The sequence below is a fragment of the Hyla sarda genome, chromosome 6 (assembly GCF_029499605.1).
Source record: "Hyla sarda isolate aHylSar1 chromosome 6, aHylSar1.hap1, whole genome shotgun sequence".
Lineage (NCBI taxonomy): Eukaryota > Metazoa > Chordata > Amphibia > Anura > Hylidae > Hyla > Hyla sarda.
Window position 1 is genome coordinate 240503763 of NC_079194.1, and position 20500 is coordinate 240524262.

At 44.7% G+C, this 20500-nt stretch overlaps 1 protein-coding gene across 11 annotated transcripts in view; it reads right to left on the reverse strand.

The window, feature by feature from the left end:
• The window catches only part of MYRF (myelin regulatory factor), a 184343-nt gene that overhangs the window by 36537 nt on the left and 127306 nt on the right, over nt 1-20500 (reverse strand). For 10 of the 11 annotated variants that reach the window (XM_056526788.1, XM_056526785.1, XM_056526787.1 and 7 more), the window contains exons 3-5: nt 9514-9837; nt 5628-5689; nt 3442-3721 (exon numbers count right to left, since the gene is read on the reverse strand). In XM_056526788.1, coding sequence (XP_056382763.1) covers nt 3442-3721; nt 5628-5689; nt 9514-9701 — 530 coding nt within the window. In that variant the 5' untranslated portion in view covers nt 9702-9837. Of the gene's footprint in view, nt 1-3441; nt 3722-5365; nt 5541-5627; nt 5690-9513; nt 9838-20500 lie in introns of those variants that run through there. The other variant, XM_056526791.1, reaches the window with a different exon arrangement.

Sequence of the window (20500 nt, forward strand, 5' to 3'; positions counted from 1 at the left end):
GAATATTTATCTGCCCCTCTGCAGTGATGTAACTCATGGCCAGTCTGCATTCTCACACTAGTGTGGTGGCCAGGTATTCTTCCTGCCCTGTTAGGCAGCCTCCTTAAAGTGTCCCCTGGGCCCCTTACACCTGTCTCCTTATGTACATATTGTTTGCCATGTGTTATACTGTATGATGCAGAAGAAAGTGTTATCACTTTAAGAGAGGTTAACATGTGATCATCAATTGTCATGTGAGTGTAACCCAGGAGGTATTAGTGACCATGTGACTTAAGGGTGACCTATGAGACCCCACCAGAGTCTCTCCTATAAAAGCCCTGGGAGGAGTCTCTTTGCTCTCTTTCTACTGAGTTGCAGTGCAGTCAAGTCCTAGAGTGTGTCTGGAGTCCATTAGAGGCCTCAAGTCAAGTCCAGCAGCCACAATTCTACAAGTAAGCTACAACCACAGCATTGTCAGTCTCAAGTCAAGTCAGTCACAGTCATCTATTGTCAAGTCAGAGTGGCCTACACTAAAATTGTCCAAATCTACTGCAAGTCCCAGCAAGCCCTTAAGGTCTCTGAAGTCACTGGTCACCTCTGTGGGCCTGGCTACACTGCACAGACTGTTCCATCTGTCACGCAGTAAAGCTACCGTTGTCCGTAACTTGGTGTCTGAGTCATTATTGCCCTGTGCCTAGCCCAGGATCCAACGGTATACCTTTGGGTGGTATTCAGGATAAACTACACCCTGGCGTCACGAATACTAGGGGATAATGCCATCTGCCCCTAGGGTAATTCCATCTTCCCTGCATCTCACACCCAATCCAGGCCCGCCATGCTAATGTAGTTACTGTGGAAGTGCAAGATTTCAGAGCGGCCTTGAGTTAGGTCACTGCAGAGCGTCAGAGGAATATTCAAGAGAAGGTGTAGTTACAAGAACAAGCAGGTAGGCTTATTAGTGCCTAATATTGCCTAATTTGCATATTGCTAAAACTGCATTTTACTAAAAATGGCACACCGGTGACGCAAAGGTAACATCATTCCCAGTGTAACATCCCTTATTAGCCTTTATCAGCAGGTTAGGAAGCTATAACCTGATCATAGATCCCATTTAACTGCAATTAGTTATAAAACAGTAAGAAAAACACTGCGCATTATACATTATTAGGTTTTTTCATTTAAGCAACAGATGTCACTTTATGGCATCAGTCATGGTTTCTGCCAAATGTAAATGTCATCTTTTTCCAGCATATAAGTTAATCAGAGGCATTTAGGGTAGGGTCACACGTAGCTTATACGCAGTGTACTTGATGCTGCGTATTTGACACCGTGTATTTCTGTGCTAGCAAAGTCTATGGGAGTAATAATAAACACCCATAGACTTTGATAGCACTGAAATACGCAGCATCAAATCAGGTCAGTAGGAGTCAATGGCTACATCATGTATGGGCAGAATGTACTCATATGGCATGATGGGATTGTTATTCAGGGCTATTGCTTTCATTTTGCTGGCAGTAGAGTTATAAAGTTTTTTTTTTTTTACTATTTTATTTTTAAAGGGTACCTCTCATCAAATAAACTTTTGATATATTTTAGATTAATGAATGTTGAATAACTTTCCAATAGCATGTTAATGAAAAATATGCTTCTTTCTATTGTATTTTTCCCGATCAGTCCTGTCAGCAAGCATTTCTGACTCATGCTGGAGTCCTAAACACTCAGAGCTGCCAGCCTGCTTTGTCCACAGCCAAACAGGCTGTGAACAAAGCAGGCTGGCAGCTCTGAGTGTTCTCCTTTGTGAACAAAGCAGACTGGCAGCTCGTAGTGTTTAGGACTCCAGCATGAGTCTGAAATGCTTGCTGCCAGGACTGGTAGGGAGACCCCTAGTGGTCATTTCTTCAAAGTGGAAAATTAAATAGAAAGAAGCATATTTTTTAATAACATGCAATTGTAAAGTTATTCTGCATACATTAATCTATAATATATCAAAAGTTTTTTGATGAGAGGTACCCTTTAAGTTACTTTTGTGATCACTGTTGAAACAGGGGATAACATGATCATGTGATTTGTCATCATGTGATCTTCTGGACTGATACAGTGAGCAGTATTGCACCTCATGCAGTACATGACACTTATTGCGCACCGTATATACTCCAGTATAAGCCGAGTTTTTCAGCACAATTTTTCGTGTTGAAAACGCTCCCCCTCGGCTTATACTCGAGTGAACTCTCCGCCTGTCAATCCCTTCATCAGTGGTCTTCAACCTGCGGACCTCCAGATGTTGCAAAACTACAACTCCAAAAGGGGGGTCTGGATGATGACGAAGGCCACAGTGGTCTTCAACCTGCAGACCTCCAGAGGCTTCAAAACTACAACTCCCAGCATGCACGGACAGCCATCGGCTGTCCGGGCATGCTGGGAGTTGTAGTTTTGAAGCCTCTCGAGGTTCGCAGGTTGAAGACCACTGCGGCCATCGTCATCATCCAGACCCCCCTTTAGTTCTCTACTCACCTCCCCTCGGTGGGAAGGAAGGGTGAGCTGGTCCGAGCCATCTATACTGCAGGGACTGTCCGGTGGGGAAGGTTAGTCGTTCCGGGCTGTCCTTTTACACAGGGGGGCCCTCTTCTCCGCTCCGGGCCCGGCCCTGGACTAGTGACGTTGCCTTGACGACGACGCACAGGGACATTCATGAGCAGGATTCTGGATGATGACGAAGGCCACAGTGGTCTTCAACCTGCGGACCTCAAGAGGTTTCAAAACTACAACTCCCAGCATGCCCAGACAGCCGATGGCTGTCCGGGCATGCTGGGAGTTGTAGTTTTGCAACATCTGGAGGTCCGCAGGTTGAAGACCACTGATGAAGGGATTGACAGGCGGTGATGATGAAGGGGTGGGATGATGACCGGGGTCTGGATGATGATAAAGGCTGCAGTGGTCTTCAACCTGCGGACCACCAGAGGTTTCAAAACTACAACTCCCGGTCCTGGAAGACCACTGATGAAGGGATTGACAGGCGGTGATGATGAAGGGGGGGGGGGGGATGATGACATGGGGGGATGATGTATTTCCCACCCTAGGCTTATAGTTGGGTCATTAACTTTTCCTGGGTTTTTGGGGTGAAATTAGGGGCCTCGGCTTATATTCGAGTATATACGGTATTATGTATTTATCAGTCAGGACAACCAGTTTAAACCATCTTTGCCTTCTCTATCGGATGGCTGGTTGCTATGAGTGCCCAAGTGGATAATGTTAGAGATATTTTCTATAGACTTTTCAAGGCAAATGCTTTGCTTTCCGTTTGAGCATATTTGGATTTTTTAGGGGCTCAATTGTGTAAAAGTAAAAAAAGAAAAAAAAAGACTAAATAATAGAAATGATCATAATGTGGCTTATTTTTATGACAAAGTTGATGAGTAAATGGAAATGAACCATTTCCAGCATAGAGACTCCAATGGTACATACTCAGATCCATGTTGCTGCTGGAGAAGCTGCTGAAGCATCTGAGATTGCTGTGCATGATGGAGGACTGTGGGAGGGAGACCAGGTCCAAGCGGGGGGTACTGGGGCATCAAGGACTCCACTTTCAGGTAAAGATCTCGTTGCATGTTAGGATAGTGCTGCTGGTGTGCCGGATGAGGAGGAGGCGGGCCCTGAAGGTGAGAAGGTGGTGGGTGCTCCAGGCGAGAAGGTGGGGTGATGTGACAAATATTTTCTGGGGTCATAGTGCGAAGCATGTGAGGATCTAAATAATACAGAAAAATACACTGGTCAGCAGGAAACATTGCAGCTATGTATCTAACCAGCATTGTAATGGATTAACACTTTGCTGAAATTATGATCATATATCAAGTACCATATGCATCCATTGGATCTATATGTGGATATTAGAAGGTGAACACTCAGGCATATGGCATTGTAGATGTAGCAAAATACAGAATCTGCAATAAATGGCTCTTACATCAAAAGCTATAACACATTAGCACAATATCTTCATAAAGTATAGCCGCACTCCAACACTTTCATATCTCCAAAAAGGCTTATGGAACATGCAAATTATGGCAGTGCAAATTCATCAATTTACCTTTATAGGAATGAGTAGCCATAATCATCACCCCCTAGTTTAGATAATAATGGGGCCATAATAACACTATTTTGTATATTCACTTTATTTTTATTTTTACATGGTCTGAGGACACTTATAGATGACAAATGTTGTCTACTAATAGGAAAGTAGATTGTGTATGCATATATATTCTTTTATGCATTCAGTACAATGAATATAGATAAGGATATCAGCATTCAGTAACCTGTATATTAATTGCTACATATAATTGGCCTTGGCTTTACTGTGCATAAAGAAAAGTAGATTTGTTTCTGCGTTCTTCAAAAATAAGTATATAACGCAGAATAATAACTATGTACTGGAATGTAGAACTGATCTATCTAATTACTTAGTATAACACACTAAATATACTCATTAACCAGCCATATATAACTATATAAGCAGATGTGAACCCAAATCGGCTTTAAATTCTTGACTTGAGATTTCCACTGTTTTGTTGCTAATGGAAATTAATGATGCCCACCAGATCTGCTGTGGGGGCTTCCTCCCATAGGTCCCACTTAGGGTAAATTATGCACTTTACTTAACGTAACAAAAACCTAAAAAACTGACTCCTGAGCATAGTAATAGGATCCTAGCACGTAACAGTAGGGCACATTACTATGGCAGTAGTTAGGAAACATTCAGCAGAGGGAATGTGTGTGTGGGGTCAGTCCATTTCTCCTGATAAATTTAGGGAGGGGCAGGAAAGGAATTCCAAACATTTCTTTGCTCTGATAAACAAAGATTCGAGTTTGCACACACTGGACTAGCTCCGCAGAGACACCGACCCAAACAATGTCACCTGTTACACCCGGGAGGGTGTGCAAAGTCCATTACTCTATAGCCCATAGACACCAGCTTTGGGACACTCCCACCTGTCATACCCACAGTGTACCTTTAGGGAATGGACACTGGGTATCTCCAAGACAGTCTTGGGACTGTCACACAACATTTCTTCCTGTGTCCCTATCACCAATCTGCTTAGACCCCTTAACCTTCTAGATGATCTCTCCCCTGTCATTAGTCACCTTCCCACCCCCCCATTCCACACCATGTAGAGAAGTGTTTTCCCTGAGTTGGGTAACTATGCTAGTCTTAAGGAAAATCCCACAGACGGTAATCCCACAGAAGTTTTCCTTAGAATGTCCTTTAACCCTTTCCTTTTCAAAGTCCACAATACAGAGAGTAGATTAGTCTTCAGTTTCGCCTTTCCCTTTTTTTTTGCAAACCTAATACCCCAGTCATCCCTTTTACCGTCACCCCTCCCCTTGCACATCTTACCTCTTAAGACCTCCTTGCACTAACTTTCCACAAACTCTATCTTGAAGTTTCCTTTTTCTCCTCTTCAACATCACTCTCCATAATAAGGTTCACGAGAGGTTCCTTTCCTGGACACAGTCTTTGCACTCTCCAAATTGCACAGTGGTCTAGCCGGTATATTTACACACTTTATATCTTTCTTACCTTCTCTCTTTCTTGACTGATAACACGAACTGGATAAAAGCAATAATGAAGGAGGGGAAAATCATGCACAGGCACTTACCATTCAGCTGCTGGGGGGAGTACGCCTCTGATCCGGAGTCTGGGGGAGAGTCAGGTAAAGTGCTGACGAGGAGGAAGATGAAGAAAATATTTTACAGTTATCTCATGAATTGTTCATGTATTCCTACTAGATTATGCTTAGCTTAGCATGTGTATCTTTACCACTGACCAGAAGGAACCTATTCTATAGTCTGCTCCTGGGGTCGGATGCTACCTCCAAAAGTAGGGAAAATCATATGCTTAGGAGTCTAATGGGCGGTCTTATCAGTGATTGACAGTCTTTGTGGTATAAGCATGCATACACAGATAGCTTTACTCATTATGTAGAGTGGAAAACATTTATTTTTCTCTAGAGTACCCCCTTTAAAATGGTTATGGACTTCTATAGATTTAATCTAGAAAAAAACAACTACCGTATTTTTCGCCGTATAAGACGCACTTTTTCTTCCCCAAAACTGGGGGGAAAAAGTCAGTGCGTCTTATACGGCGAATACACCCCTATCGCGGCGGTCCCTGCGTCCGTCAACGGCCGGGACCCGTGGCTAATACAGGACATCTCCGATCGCGGTGATGCCCTGTATTAACCCTTCAGACGCGGCGATCAAAGCTGACCGCCGCGTCTGAAGGGAAAGTGACACTAACCCGGCTGTTCAGTCGGGCTGTTCGGGACCGCCGCGATTTCACCGCGGCGGTCCCGAACAGCCCGACTGAATAGCTGGGTTAGTGCTTACAGGACACCGGGAGGGACCTTACCTGCCTCCTCGGTGTCTTCTCCGTTCAGGGATCCCCTGTATGGACGGCGCTCTCCTTCCTCGTCATCACGTCGTCGCGTACGTGCGGCGGCGTGCGTAACGATGTGATAACGGCGACGGAGAGCGAGGATACCCGGCCGGCAGCAGAGACGTTCCGGAGCGACGGGGACGCGGCGTCAGCGATGGAGCGACATCCAGGGCAGCGGTGACGGGTCCGGAGCGGCGGGGACACGTGAGTATTACCTCCTCCTGCAGTGGTCTTCAATCTGCGGACCTCCAGATGTTGCAAAACTACAACTCCCAGCATGCCCGGACAGCCAACGGCTGTCCGGGCATGCTGGGAGTTGTAGTTTTGCAACATCTGGAGGTCCGCAGGTTGAAGACCACTATTGGGTTCAAAATCTTTAATTTTTTTGATTTTGCACCTAAAAATAGGGTGCGTCTTATACGCCGGTGCGTCCTATAGGGCGAAAAATACGGTAATTCAAATTATCTATAATAACAATTGTTGCTACTTAAAATGTACCTGTCGTCAACAAAAACTTTTTTTTTTTAAATTTATTGAAGTTTTGCATAGAAAATAAAAGCAAAAACACAGGTCAAAACATAGAACAAAAACTTTTTATATAACGTAGATAATACCATTATAGTTTTAAGTGACATTGTTTTGGCCATTGCTGACAATTTTGATGCCAGCAGAAGCTGTCACTTCTGTTGCACAGAAATAGAAGGGGATATAGAAATACACAGAAAAGGGGATATAGAGATGCCCTATAGTTATAGTTATAACAAGAGTACAGCTGTTGAAAGCATGTTATAGAGTAGGAAGAGCTGAGCAGATTGATTTATAGAATTGTGGGAAAAGATTCAGTATACAGTAACTTGTCTTTTTTTTTTTTCATTTTAATTCCTGCACATTAGGCTTTTAGGCTTAGGAGTCTAATGGGCGGTCTTATCAGTGGTTCACAGTCTTCGTGATATAAGCATGCATACACAGATAGGACCACCTACCTATTCTGAAACCCAGAATAAGCAGGCATTAAAATAATAAAAATAAATGACAACTTATATAGAATCTTTCCCCTTCCCTCTGTTTAGTTTTGCCTGATCTATAATCTGCTGTATTCATTTATTGGCAGACATATGCAACTGTATAGGCCTACAGTTGCACATGTCTGGGGCATACTTTATGTGCCATGCTTTACTTTTTTTGCTGGGAATGATAGTTAAACTTAGTGTGAATATTACGTTGTGTTTATATTAATGTGTTTATAGTAATCTGCCTCTGCTACCTATACTATAACCAATCACTATTCCTAAACCAGGTGATAGCACAGAGGTCTTGGGCACATTAAAGTGAACCTGTCATCAACAACAACTTTTCATATAATATACATAATACCATTATATGTATATTTGTAATATACATTGGTTAAAAAATGTGTATATTTTTGGGTGAATAAATGCCGTATCTGCAGCTATTGCCTGTGTGTCTCTCTAAGGAGTCCAAATACAGGAAGTAAGGGCGGGACCAGCAGGGCTCTGTGCAGGCTCCTGCCTTGTCAATATATGTGCATATAATGGTATTATGTACATTATATAAAAAGGTTTGTTGACGACAGGTACACTTTAAGTAGCAACAATTGTTATTATAGATAATTTAAATGAGTTGTTTTTTTTTCTAGTTTAAATCTATACAAGTCCATATCTATTTTAAAGGGGGTACTCTAGAGGAAAGTAAATGTTTCCAAATCAACCGATGCCAGATATATATATATATATATATATGTAAATTATTTCTATTTAAAAATCTTAAGCCTTCCAGTACTTACCAGCTGCTGTATGCTCCAGATGAAGTTATGTAGTTTTTTCCAGTCTGACCGCAGTGCTCTCTGCTGACACCTCTGTTTGTTTTAGGGCACTGTGCTCAGTGTTACGTTATGTGCTCCGGCTGCACACGCTGGCCATGAGCGCATGGTCCCGTTACCTGCTGCTGCCGGCGGGGCTAGGATTCGCATCCCGGGACGCGCCTGCATGCGACTACCAGCCCGTCACTCACCTGGTGCTTCTCCTGCCCCCACCTCTGCCTCTCTTCTCCGGCATGTGTGTCCCCGTCCCCTAGGGCCAGTGCGCCCATTAATGAAGTAACACCTGTGGCTCATTGATAAATTCGTCCACCTCCCACACTTCTCTGCCGGATCTTTGTTGCCCTAGTGCCTGAGAGAAAGCATTCCTGAGAGTTGCCTTGCGGTGTATTATACCCTTTACTCCGTGACCTGACCTTGCTCCTTTGCCACCTGCCTACTGACCACTTGCTACGTTCCTAACTACGTTACTGTGCCTCCAGCCCCGACCTTCTGCTATCCTGACCACGAGTTGCCTTATCCCAACTGTGCCTCGAATCTCCTCAGCCGCCTGTGTGGATGAGTCGTTCTATGGGGAAGCGACCTGGGTGCCACCTGCCGCAGCAAGTGCATCCTGCTTTGCGGCAAGTTCTGGCCTAAACCAGCGGCACCTTAGACTCCACTCCCTGGTACGGTCCGAGTCATCTACCACACAGGTCCAGCGGATCCACTATCATCAGTGTTCCAGTCTACTGAAATGTGAGTGTTACACTCCGACTGAAAAGAACTTCCTCTGGAACATACAGCAGCTGATAAGTACTGGAAGGATTAAGATTTTTACAAATCTGTTTAACTTTCTGGTACCAGATGATTTAAAAAAAAAAAAAAATTCTCCAAAGTACCCCTTACAAATTCAGGACATCATTGTAATGATAGAGCTTGTTTTTTGAAGAAGACAAGCTCCGGGGGATGAGATTTTGCTACACCGTACACACTCTGGAATTTCTACACTGAAATTGAATAATTTTAAGTATTCAGTGCATGCTGCAGTCCTCAAGGTTGCATACAACTCTATGTGCTGCTTTAGACTGTAGCTGTAGCTCCTTGTGTTTCTCTGCTTTGGTTAAGAAAGAGTTGTCTGGAATGAGAGACTCCTCTCTATACTGTGCACATACTATGTAGATGGCATCTTCAAGATGTACACCTTATGCTGTAGTTGTCAGGCTCGTGTTATTCACATTTTTCATTTCATAGTCCTCAAAGTCCCTCTGCTTTCCTAGCTATCACTTACCCGGCAGCATAGCTGGTTTTAGGTTCTGCTTTGATGGGTAGATCTGGTCCACTCATGCACATTGGGGGACCCTGATATCCTTTGGGATTGACCATTGCATTGTTGTTATTGCAGTTGAGATGTGATTGGAAAGGAGGCCCCCCACATGGGCCACTCATACCAGGCCGCACTGGCATTTGCTGACCCATGTGGAGGACACCACCTGAGTTGACTGGTCCACCATGACTTATACTTGAAATTATCCCAGGACCATGGACTCCATTGGAGGTGCAAGGCTGACCAGGGTTTGCATAGTTGGAGGAAGGGGGGATGTCCGGGAAACAGCTGAAAGGGAAACATAATGAAAATATACCTGTATATAGAAAATGACTGCAAACATAACAAAAAAAATAAGGAGTTTGAAATAGGCACCCTATTATTGCATCCGATGGTGCCCCAAAGACTAAAAGATCCGGGGGGAAATTTATCAAAGCCTATGCAGAGGAAAAGTGGAGCTGTTGCTCATAGCAACCAATCAGATTGCTTCTTTTAATTTTAAAATAATAAAAGAAGCGATCTGATGGGCAACTGGTCAAGTTATCCACTGCACAGGTTTTGATGAATCTCCCCCTGGGGTTTATTTCTCCCTTGCTTTCTATGACCCTAAACTTAAAGCCCTGATCAATTTACTTGCCAACAAGGTATTTCTTGGGAAAAAGTAGATCTGCATTATATCAGTAGCAAAAGGAATGGGACCAAGCAGACCTGGACCCCCTTTTTTTCAAGGGTCCCATAGCAGTCGCATGATAAGCTGCTCAGTAAATAGTAAAATATTTATATATATTACAGTAATCCTTCTTCTATTTAAGTATTAAGTTGCCATATGGTTGCAGTGTTGTTGCATAGTGTCAAAACACTGGTACAGTACGTTTCCCAGCATAATGCTTTTTCACTGTGCAATGTATTTCGCTGCCATCTAATGGTAGAATCTGTAAAGTGCTTGTAAGATGTAGACCCATAGAAGTCACTTAGCTAATTCCCTTTAATGTGGAACTTACTAGAATCTGTGGATGCTGCCAACCTCTAGGCTGCACAGATATGCCTATCTCAGCCTTCCACACAACCAGGCCAAAGTGTATGTGTGGTGTCCCAGTACTGGAGAGCATCCTGTCAGGTAAACATTGCTTTAGGTGCCTGCACTGGGCCCTGTTGCTCAGGTGATGCTGTAATATTCATTGTAATCTTTGTTTTAATTTATATTGTTTTGCATTGTACCTTTAAGAGATGTACAGGATATCTGTTAGGAGGCATGATGCAGAGTACCCATGTGACCCTTATTGGTCAATGGGAGGCCCCCTCGCTAGGCCATATATAGTGTAGGGAGGAAGGAGTTATCCAGTCTTAGTCTTAGCCCAGCTCTAAGTTGAGACCAGTGCAGAGCTCAGTGTGAGATGCAGTGTGGAGTAGAGACAGCAGGAATGAGAGGGTATTCAAAGAAGCCTAAAGTAAATCTTAAGGCAATCGACTGCACCATTCTGCAAGAGTTCCCCACCCAGGAGGTTTTGGAAATTCCTAATTGTGAGCATAATATCCAGTGAGTCGATGGGCCACACAGTGATAGTTTATACACTGGCGGCGTATCCTTAATTGGACTCTATCAGAACCCTAGTCAGCGTGGGAGGCCCCAGCAGTCTAAAGTCCCAAGCCTGTTACAAGTAAAGCCAAGTGGGTGTTATAAACTACAAGTCACAGCAAGTCTACAGGGCTCCCAAGAGTTACTCTGCATCTCCTCTACTCTAATCTGCACTGTGAGGATTGTAACTATTTATTATAATGCGCCTGGCCCAGGAGAAGCTGTCCTATCCTTGGACTATGCAGGTTAATGGTGCCCTGGCGTGACAAAGTGACCCCCCCCCCCCCCCCGAGCCACAATTTTGCACCACAGGCAGAAGCACTAGAATCTACTGTGAAGTTGTTATCTGCTGCCATGTTTAGCACAGTAAACTTTTATGTTGCAACTGATATGTGGCTATGTTATTGCACATAGAACACCACAGGGACTCCATTGACATTCACAGGACACTCACTATACACTGGGTGTGGCCCGAGGGTCAGGTGTTTTAGGGAAATACAAGTCTCAGCATAACATCTGTGCCTTCCTGGCTAAATTTAGAGGTGAAAAAACTAAAAATGTTGCATCCTTAAATGTAACCTGACAGCTGTTTCATGCTGCCTGAACCTCAGGCAGCATGGAACAGAAATAAGCAGGTGTTCAGGCAGCATAAAACAAAGACAAGCAGAGGCAGTTGGCAGTCCCCCTCAGCAATAATCGCCCCCCCCCCCCCTCCCTCAGGCAGCAGCTGATCCCTCTTAGCAGCTACCCCTTACCATCAATCAAGCCCATTACTTCCTCCCCACAGCAGCTGCAACCCCCTCCCCCCACCCCTCCATCTTTTTCTCGGACTATCCTATCTGCACTCGTCAACCACATCCCCGGCCCTCCTACTCCCAGGCCTAGAGCAGCAGAAAACCACTGGAGACAACCAATGATTTCTCCGATTTGCCAGTGAGTTTTAGATTAAATTATAGCTTGTTATGTTAACACATCCTATCTCAGCAGCATGAAACAACTGTCAGGTTCTAAAAGAGCCAAATCCTTAAGGGGTTAAAAAAAATAGTACAATGTACTTCAATTAATACATATGCAAATAAGACAGATATATATATTATTGCACATTCACAGCTGTTATGGTAGATAGTTCCCTATCTTAGATGCAAACAATAAGTTGTGTACATGTAGACATTATTCAATAAATTCACCACAAAACTATGCACAATGGAGACGTACGTGCTTAATGGGGGATCGTTATGAGCCCACATGAGTCACATAGCCTATTAATTCAATATGAAGTCACTGAGGCATCACAATCTTCTTGGGAAATGAAAGGAGTTTTCTGGCACGTTTTATTGATAGATATAGCGCAAGAAATTATTATTGGGGTCCACGCATTCCCCAGGTTATAAGGAGCATCCAGCATCAAATTCAGAAAAATATGAGCGAAAGCCAAGCTCAGGATGTGCAATAAAACTTAACTTTTAATTAATTAAAGTTAATAAAATACTAGAAGACAAGTGATGTATAATGATACGGTCAAAATAAATACTGGTCAGTCCTTGGGCTCTGCAGGGCCCAGCCAGCCCAGTCTGACCTTTCACCTAGGGTGCGCATAAGAGTAACACCACAGGGTGAGCAATTTCATATACCACAACGCGTTTCTACCTACTGGTTTATAGCAGGTGTCATCAGGAGGTATCAACAATAATAGCAAATATAGAGACCGACATACTAGGAAAGCTTTCGCCGCAGTAGGCGAGAGGATCCGGACACCTCCGGTACCCTGCTATAGACAGGGAAGCGTCTACACGCCACACAGACCAGCTAACCGTGGAAACGGGAACTCTGCTGAGATCTGCTACAGACCATGTGTGACATATAAGTGACCAGTAGGGATAGCCTTTCTCCCCCACAGGATTCACGGATATGATTTCATGTCACATTGTGAATTGGCTCAAACTGAGCAACATAGTAGGGAGAGTCATGTGCCTTTTCTTTTGCAGGCTCCTTGATCACTAAAAACTGTGTCACTTATCTTATTAGAGGTCTGGTTCTTAACAGTATATTAGTTCTACATAGGACCATACACTATAAGTCCTAGTATGTCGGTCTCTATATTTGCTATTATTGTTGATACCTCCTGATGACACCTGCTATAAACCAGTAGGTAGAAACGCGTTGTGGTATATGAAATTGCTCACCCTGTGGTGTTACTCTTATGCGCACCCTAGGTGAAAGGTCAGACTGGGCTGGCTGGGCCCTGCAGAGCCCAAGGACTGACCAGTATTTATTTTGACCGTATCATTATACATCACTTGTCTTCTAGTATTTTATTAACTTTAATTAATTAAAAGTTAAGTTTTATTGCACATCCTGAGCTTGGCTTTCGCTCCACGTTTTATTGATAGCCCATCGTCAGGATAGGACATCAGTATCTGATGAGTGGGGTACTGACCCCTGACACTCTACTAGGAAAAGAGAATCAAGAAAACTGAATATTCATATGAAGGGTGGGCATAGCGCAGTATAGAGTGGAGGCAGGGGAGCTAGGCAACCAGACTCCCTGCCTCCATTCCGCACAGAAATGCTTTAGCAATACCGCAACAGAGGGCCATAACTCCTCACCTACTGGACCAATTATACCTTGTTTTACTACTGTTCACCCTCACTAAAACCCAGTATATTGGGCTTCGTGTGGGTGAACACCTGTCAGTTTCCCTTTAACACATCCTCCCTATAGGAGAAGCAAAACGCAACTCCCTAAACTTCTTCCTCTTTTGTGCTGTGTTGTCTTAGCAGTAACTTTACCCCTGACCTAGAACATTCTTAATATCAAGTGTATAACCTAGGCAGAATGTATGGGCCTCAATGCTGTGCATGGGTTAACTCACTACTTCTATCCACAAGTGCTTAAAGGGTTACTTCACTGGCCAGCGTTCTGAAGTAAATGTTCCGAACGCTGTTTTTGTGCTGCGGGGGTCGGCCCCGCCCTTCGTGACATCATAACCACACCCCCTAAATGCAAGTCAAGGCAAACTTACATTGAGGGGCGTGGCCAGGATGTCACAAGGGGAATGGCCGACCCCCGCAGCGTGAAAACAGCATTGGGAACATTTACTTCAGAATGCTGGCCAGTAAAGTAACCCTTTAAGCATCAACAGACTTTCAAATATACAAAAACTTTATAAAACAGTGAAAAGTCAATACAAATATGCAAAGGTACATAGGGCACAGCAAAGTTCACAGTAGGACCCCTAACCAACAAGCACTACAGGTTACATAGTAGGACAATATTTAGCCCTCCAGCTGCTGCAAAACTTTAGCTCTCATCCTATAAAGAGAGTTGAACTCTGCAACTGCTAGAGAGTCATAGGTTGAGGAACCTGATAGTAAACTGTTACAGTAAGATTTTGCTAGAACAAACTTCTTCAGACCAAACGAAGAAAGAATTGTCCTTATTGAATCATACAGTGAGCAATGTTAGAGTACATTTCCATTGCACTATTGGTGGTGATTAAGTACATTTAATCGCTATACTTAGCAAAGGTCATTATGCTTGCTAACTGCCCTCACATATATCCAGACATCTTATCCGCTATCCAAAGGATAGGAGAGAAGATGTCTGATTGCGGGGGTCCGGCCACTATCACGGCATCTCCCTGTCAGAACTGTCACGCCCCCTCCCATAGACATGAATGGAGGGGGTGTGACGTGTCATCAGGAGGGGGTGTGATGTGACATCACGACCGCGGCCTCCTGAACCCAGCGTACTGAAAATAATGTTCAGAATGCTGGGTGTCTGCACGGAGATAGCAGGGGTCCCAGCGACCAGCCCCATGCGATCAGAAATCTTACCCCCTTAAGCTTGGCTGACATTTAACAAACTGTCCCACTGGATAAGCCTGAAGCCTGTGTGGTAGCGGGGTGTGATGAGGGCAGATGTTGTTACACTAGGGGCAGATAGCATTAACCCCTTGTATTCGTGACGCCAGGGCTTGGTTTAGCCTTTAACCACCCGAAGGTATACTGCTGGATCCTGGGCTAGGCAAGGAGGCAATAAAGAATGAGACACCAAGTTACGGACAACGGTAGCTTTACTGAGGGTAGACAGTTGGTAAAGTCTATACCAGGGGTCTCAAACTCAAATTATCCGGGAGCCACTGGAGGTAGCAGCTGGGTGAGGCTGGGCCGCATACGCCCATTACATATAATGCCCTCATCATACGCCCCTCATCATCCACCAGCAACACCCTCCACCAGCAGGAGCACCCCCATCATCCACCAGCAACCCCCCCCCCATTCCCCCTACCCCGTGTGGTAATAGCATAAGCTGACGGATGATGGGGGTGCTACTTCTGGGGGTTCCCCACATTAGGTAGGCAGCAGGTTCCCCACATTAGGTAGGCAGCAGGTTCCCCACATTAGGTAGTAGCAGGTTCCCAACATTAGGTAGGCAGCAGGTTCCCCACATTAGGTAGTAGCAGGTTCCCCACATTAGGTAGGCAGCAGGATCCCCACATTAGGTAGGCAGCAGGATCCCCACATTAGGTAGGCAGCAGGTTCCCCACATTAGGTAGGCAGCAGGTTCCCCACATAAGGTAGGCAGCAGGATCCCCACATTAGGTAGGCAGCAGGTTCCCCACATTAGGTAGGCAGCAGGTTCCCCACATTAGGTAGGCAGCAGGTTCCCTACATTAGGTAGAAGCAGGTTCCCCACATTAGGTAGAAGCAGGTTCCCCACATTAGGCAGAAGTAGGTTCCCCACATTAGGCAGAAGTAGGTTCCCCACATTAGGTAGAAGCAGGTTCCCCCCATTAGGTAGTAGCAGTTTTCCCACATTAGGTAGTGGCAGGTTCCCCACATTAGGTAGAAGCAGGATTCCCACATTAGGTAGAAGCAGGTTCCCCACATTAGGTAGTAGCAGGTTTCGATTACACCCCCCCCCCCCCGACTCTCACGCACAGACAGACACCCACACATACACACACACACACATGCACACACACATAGACAGACAGACAGACACACATGCACACACACATAGACAGACACACATGCCCATACACATAGACAGACAGGCACACACACACACACACACACACAGACAGACACAAAAACATGCACACACACATAGACAGACACACACACATGGACACACATACGCAGACAGACACCCACACATGCACACACACATAGATACACACACATAGACACACACACACATGCACACACACATAGACACAGACACATGCACGCACACATAGACACACACACACATGCACACACACATAGAAAGACAGACACACTCACATGCAACACACATAGACACAAGCAGACAGACACAAACAAACAGACACACACACAAGCAGACAGACACCCACACATGCACACACACATAGACAGACAGACAAACACACACACATACACAGACAGACACACACATGCACACACACAGACACAAGCAGACACCCACACATGCACCCACACATGCACACACACATAGACAGACACACACACATGCACACACACACAAACAGACACACACAGAAGCAGACAGACACCCACACATGCACACACACATAGACAGACAGACAGACAGACACACATGCACACACACACAAACAGACACATCCACAAGCAGACAGACACCCACACATGCACACACACATAGACAGACAGACAAACACACACACATACACACACACATAGACAGACAGACACACACATGCACACACACAGACACAAGCAGACACCCACACATGCACCCACACATGCACACACACATAGACAGACACACACACATGCACACACACACACAAACAGACACACACAGAAGCAGACAGACACCCACACATGCACACACACATAGACAGACAGACAGACACACACACATGCACACACACACAAACAGACACACACACAAGCAGACAGACACACACACATGCACACACACATACACAGACAGACAAACACACACACATGCACACACACATAGACAGACAGACACACACACACACGCGCACACAAACAGACACAAGCAGACACCCACACATGCACACACACATAGACAGACACACACACACGCACACACGCAGACAGACAGACACACACACAGACAACCTTACCTGTCCTGCACTGCGCTTCTCCTCTCCGGAGTAGTGAAGAAAACTGTGTCTTGAAGTGTTCTGTGTCCTGAAAAGCTGAGGAAAGTGTTGAGTCACTGTGCTGAGTGCTGAGACACTGTGATTTGTTGATGGGGGGGGGGGCGTGTGCAGTCTTTGCTCTGCTCAGGACACAGAACTGCTTCAAGACACAGTTTTCTACACTACATACCTGGCGCGGGCCACAAACTTTTGTTCCGTGGGCGAAAATGGTCTGCGGGCCGGGAGTTTGAGACCCCTGGTCTATACAGTCCAGCCAGGGCCCAAGGAGGTGACCAGTGACGCAGAGACCTTAAGGGCTTGCTGGAACTTGTAGTAGGACTGGACAATTGAATGCAGACCACGCTGACTTGACTGATGACAGGGACTGACTTGACTTTACTCATAAAGCTGTGACTTTAGCTTACTTGAATTGATGGTGGCTGCAGGACTTGACATTGAGGTCTCCAACACTCTGGACACACACACTAGGCACGACTGCACTGGACCTCAGCAGGAAGCAAGAGCTCTAAGCTCCAAGAGAGAGAAGCTCCACCCAGGGCTTATATGGGGGAGACTAGCAGGGAGCCCATAGGTCACCCTTGGGATCACCTGGTCACTGGTACCTTCTGGGTAACAATCACATGACATAACTCTTAAAGATACAACACATTTTAAAATACAATACGCTGCAGAATTTTTCAAGGAAATGAAGTATTTCTCACAGAAAAGGATTGCAGTAACACATGTTTATTCCCTTTTGTGTATTGGAACTGAAACAAAAAAGGGAGGAAAAAAAGAAAATTGGACATAATGGCATACCAAACTCCAAAAATGGGCTGGACAAAATTATTGGCACCCTATCAAAATTGTGGATAAATAAGAGTCTTTCAAGCAAGCGATGCTCCTTTAAACTCTCCTGGGGAAAGAAACAGGTGTGGGCAATATAAAAATCACACCTGAAAACAGATAAAAAGGAAAGAAGTTCACTTAGTCTTTGCATTGTGTGTCTGTGTGTGCGACACTAAGCATGGACAGAAGAAGGAGGAGAAGACTTGAGAACCAAAATTGTGGAAAAATATCAACAATCTCAAGGTTACAAGTCCATCTCCAGAGATCTAGATTTGCCTTTGTCCACAGTGCGCAACATTATCTAGAAGTTTGCAACCCATGTCACTGTAGCTAATCTCTCTGGGTGTGGATGAAGAGAAACATTTTTGAAAGGTGTCAACACAGGATAGTCCGGATGGTGGATAAGCAGCCCCAAACAAGTTCCAAAGATATTCAAGCTGTCCTGCAGGCTCAGGGAGCATCAGTGTCAGCGTGAACTCTCCGTCGACATTTAAATGAAATGAAATGCTATGGCAAGAGACCCAGGAGGACCCCACTGCTGACAGACATAAAAAAAAGACTACATTTTGCCAAAATGAACTTGAGTAAGACCATATTCTTCTGGGAAAACATCTTGTGGACAGATGAGACAAAGATAGAGCTTTTTGGTAAAGTACAGAACACAGTACCTACACAGTACCTACAGTGAAATATGGTGGAGGTTCAATGATGTTTTGGGGTTGTTTTGCTGCCTCTGGCACTGGGTGCCTTGATTGTGTGATCTGAGAATTACCAACGTATTTTGGGTCGCGTCCGAGATCTTGGGTCTTCAAGCAGGACAATGACCCCAAACATACGTCAAAAAGCACCCAGAAATGGATGGCAACAAAGTGCTGGAGAGTTCTGAAGCAATAAGTCCAGATCTAAATCCCATTGAACACCTGTGGAGAGATCTTAAAATTGCTGTTGGGAAAAGGCGCCCTTCCAATAAGAGAGACCTGGAGCCGTTTACAAGAGAGGTCCAACATTCCGGCAGAGAGGTGTAAGAAGCTTATTGATGGTTATAGGAAGCGACTGATTTCAGTTATTTTTTCCAAAGGGTGTGCAACCAAATATTAAGTTGAGGGTGACAATAATTTTGTCCAGGCAGTTTTTGGAGTTTGGTGTGACCTTATGTCCAATTTCCTTTTTCTCTTCCCTTTTTGGCTTAGTTCCAATACACACAAAGGGAATAAACATGTGTATAGCAAAACATGTGTTACTGCAATCCTTTTCTGTGAGAAATACTTAATTTTCTTGAAAAATTTCAGGGGTGCCAACATTTACGGCCATGACTGTATGATTGCGGAGGTCCTGCCTCTGGGACTCCCCGCGATCTCTGTGCAGCACCCGGTGTTCTAAACATTATGTTCAGAATGCTTGGTGCGCCACTCCCCCTCATTTCATGTTTATTGAAGAGGGCATAACGGCCGCCATGCCCCCTTGTGGTGTGATGTCACGTTGAGGTGTGACGTCATGACCGGGGCCTGAACATAGGGGGAGATTTATTGAAACCTGTGTAGAGGAAGAGTGATGAAGTAGCCTATAGCAACCAAATAGCTTATTTATTTTTCAAAGACCTCTTTAAAAATGGAAGAAGGAATCTGATTGGTTGCTATGGGCAACTGCACCACTTTTACTCTACACAGGTTTTGATAAATCTCCCCCATAATGTTTGGAATGCCAGGTGCTGCAAGAAGATCGGGGGGGGTAATCTGATGAGATTCCAAAAAAAAAAAAACTCCTCTATTTTCTACATTAAATATCATGGAAGAGACGGAATGCTTTCTGACAGTGCAAAATCCACTTTGTCCACTAGAGGACCATATTATACAACAATGAATCTGTGCTGTGTAGACAGTGTAATATTTTAATGTTTTCTCAATTTTATTATGGAGTCTATAGCATACTAGCTGTGTAGCCAGCGCTGCCTGTTTTTTTCTAACTTATCCTTGTGGAGGAGGAAAATCAACAAAGAAGGAAGCTTTTGTCCTCATATGCCGTCCCTAATTCCTGACCCCAAATCCCCTCCTCATATTCTGACCTCATATCCTGTCCTCATATCTCGACCTCATATCCCATCCCCATATCCTGACCTCATATCCCATCCCTATATCCTGTCCCCATATCCCTACCCCATATCCCATCTCTATATCCTGACCTCATATCCCATCCCCATATCCCGACCCCAAATCCCCTCCTCATATTCCGACCACAAATCCCCTCTCCTTATATTTTGTCCTCATATCTCAACCTCATATTCGACCCCATATCCCATCCTCCTATGCTGTACCCATATCCCGCCCCCATAGCTAATCCACAATTCTCATTTTACAAGATATTGTAAGCTGAAAATAAATGGGGTGTGGCTTAAAAGGTGGGC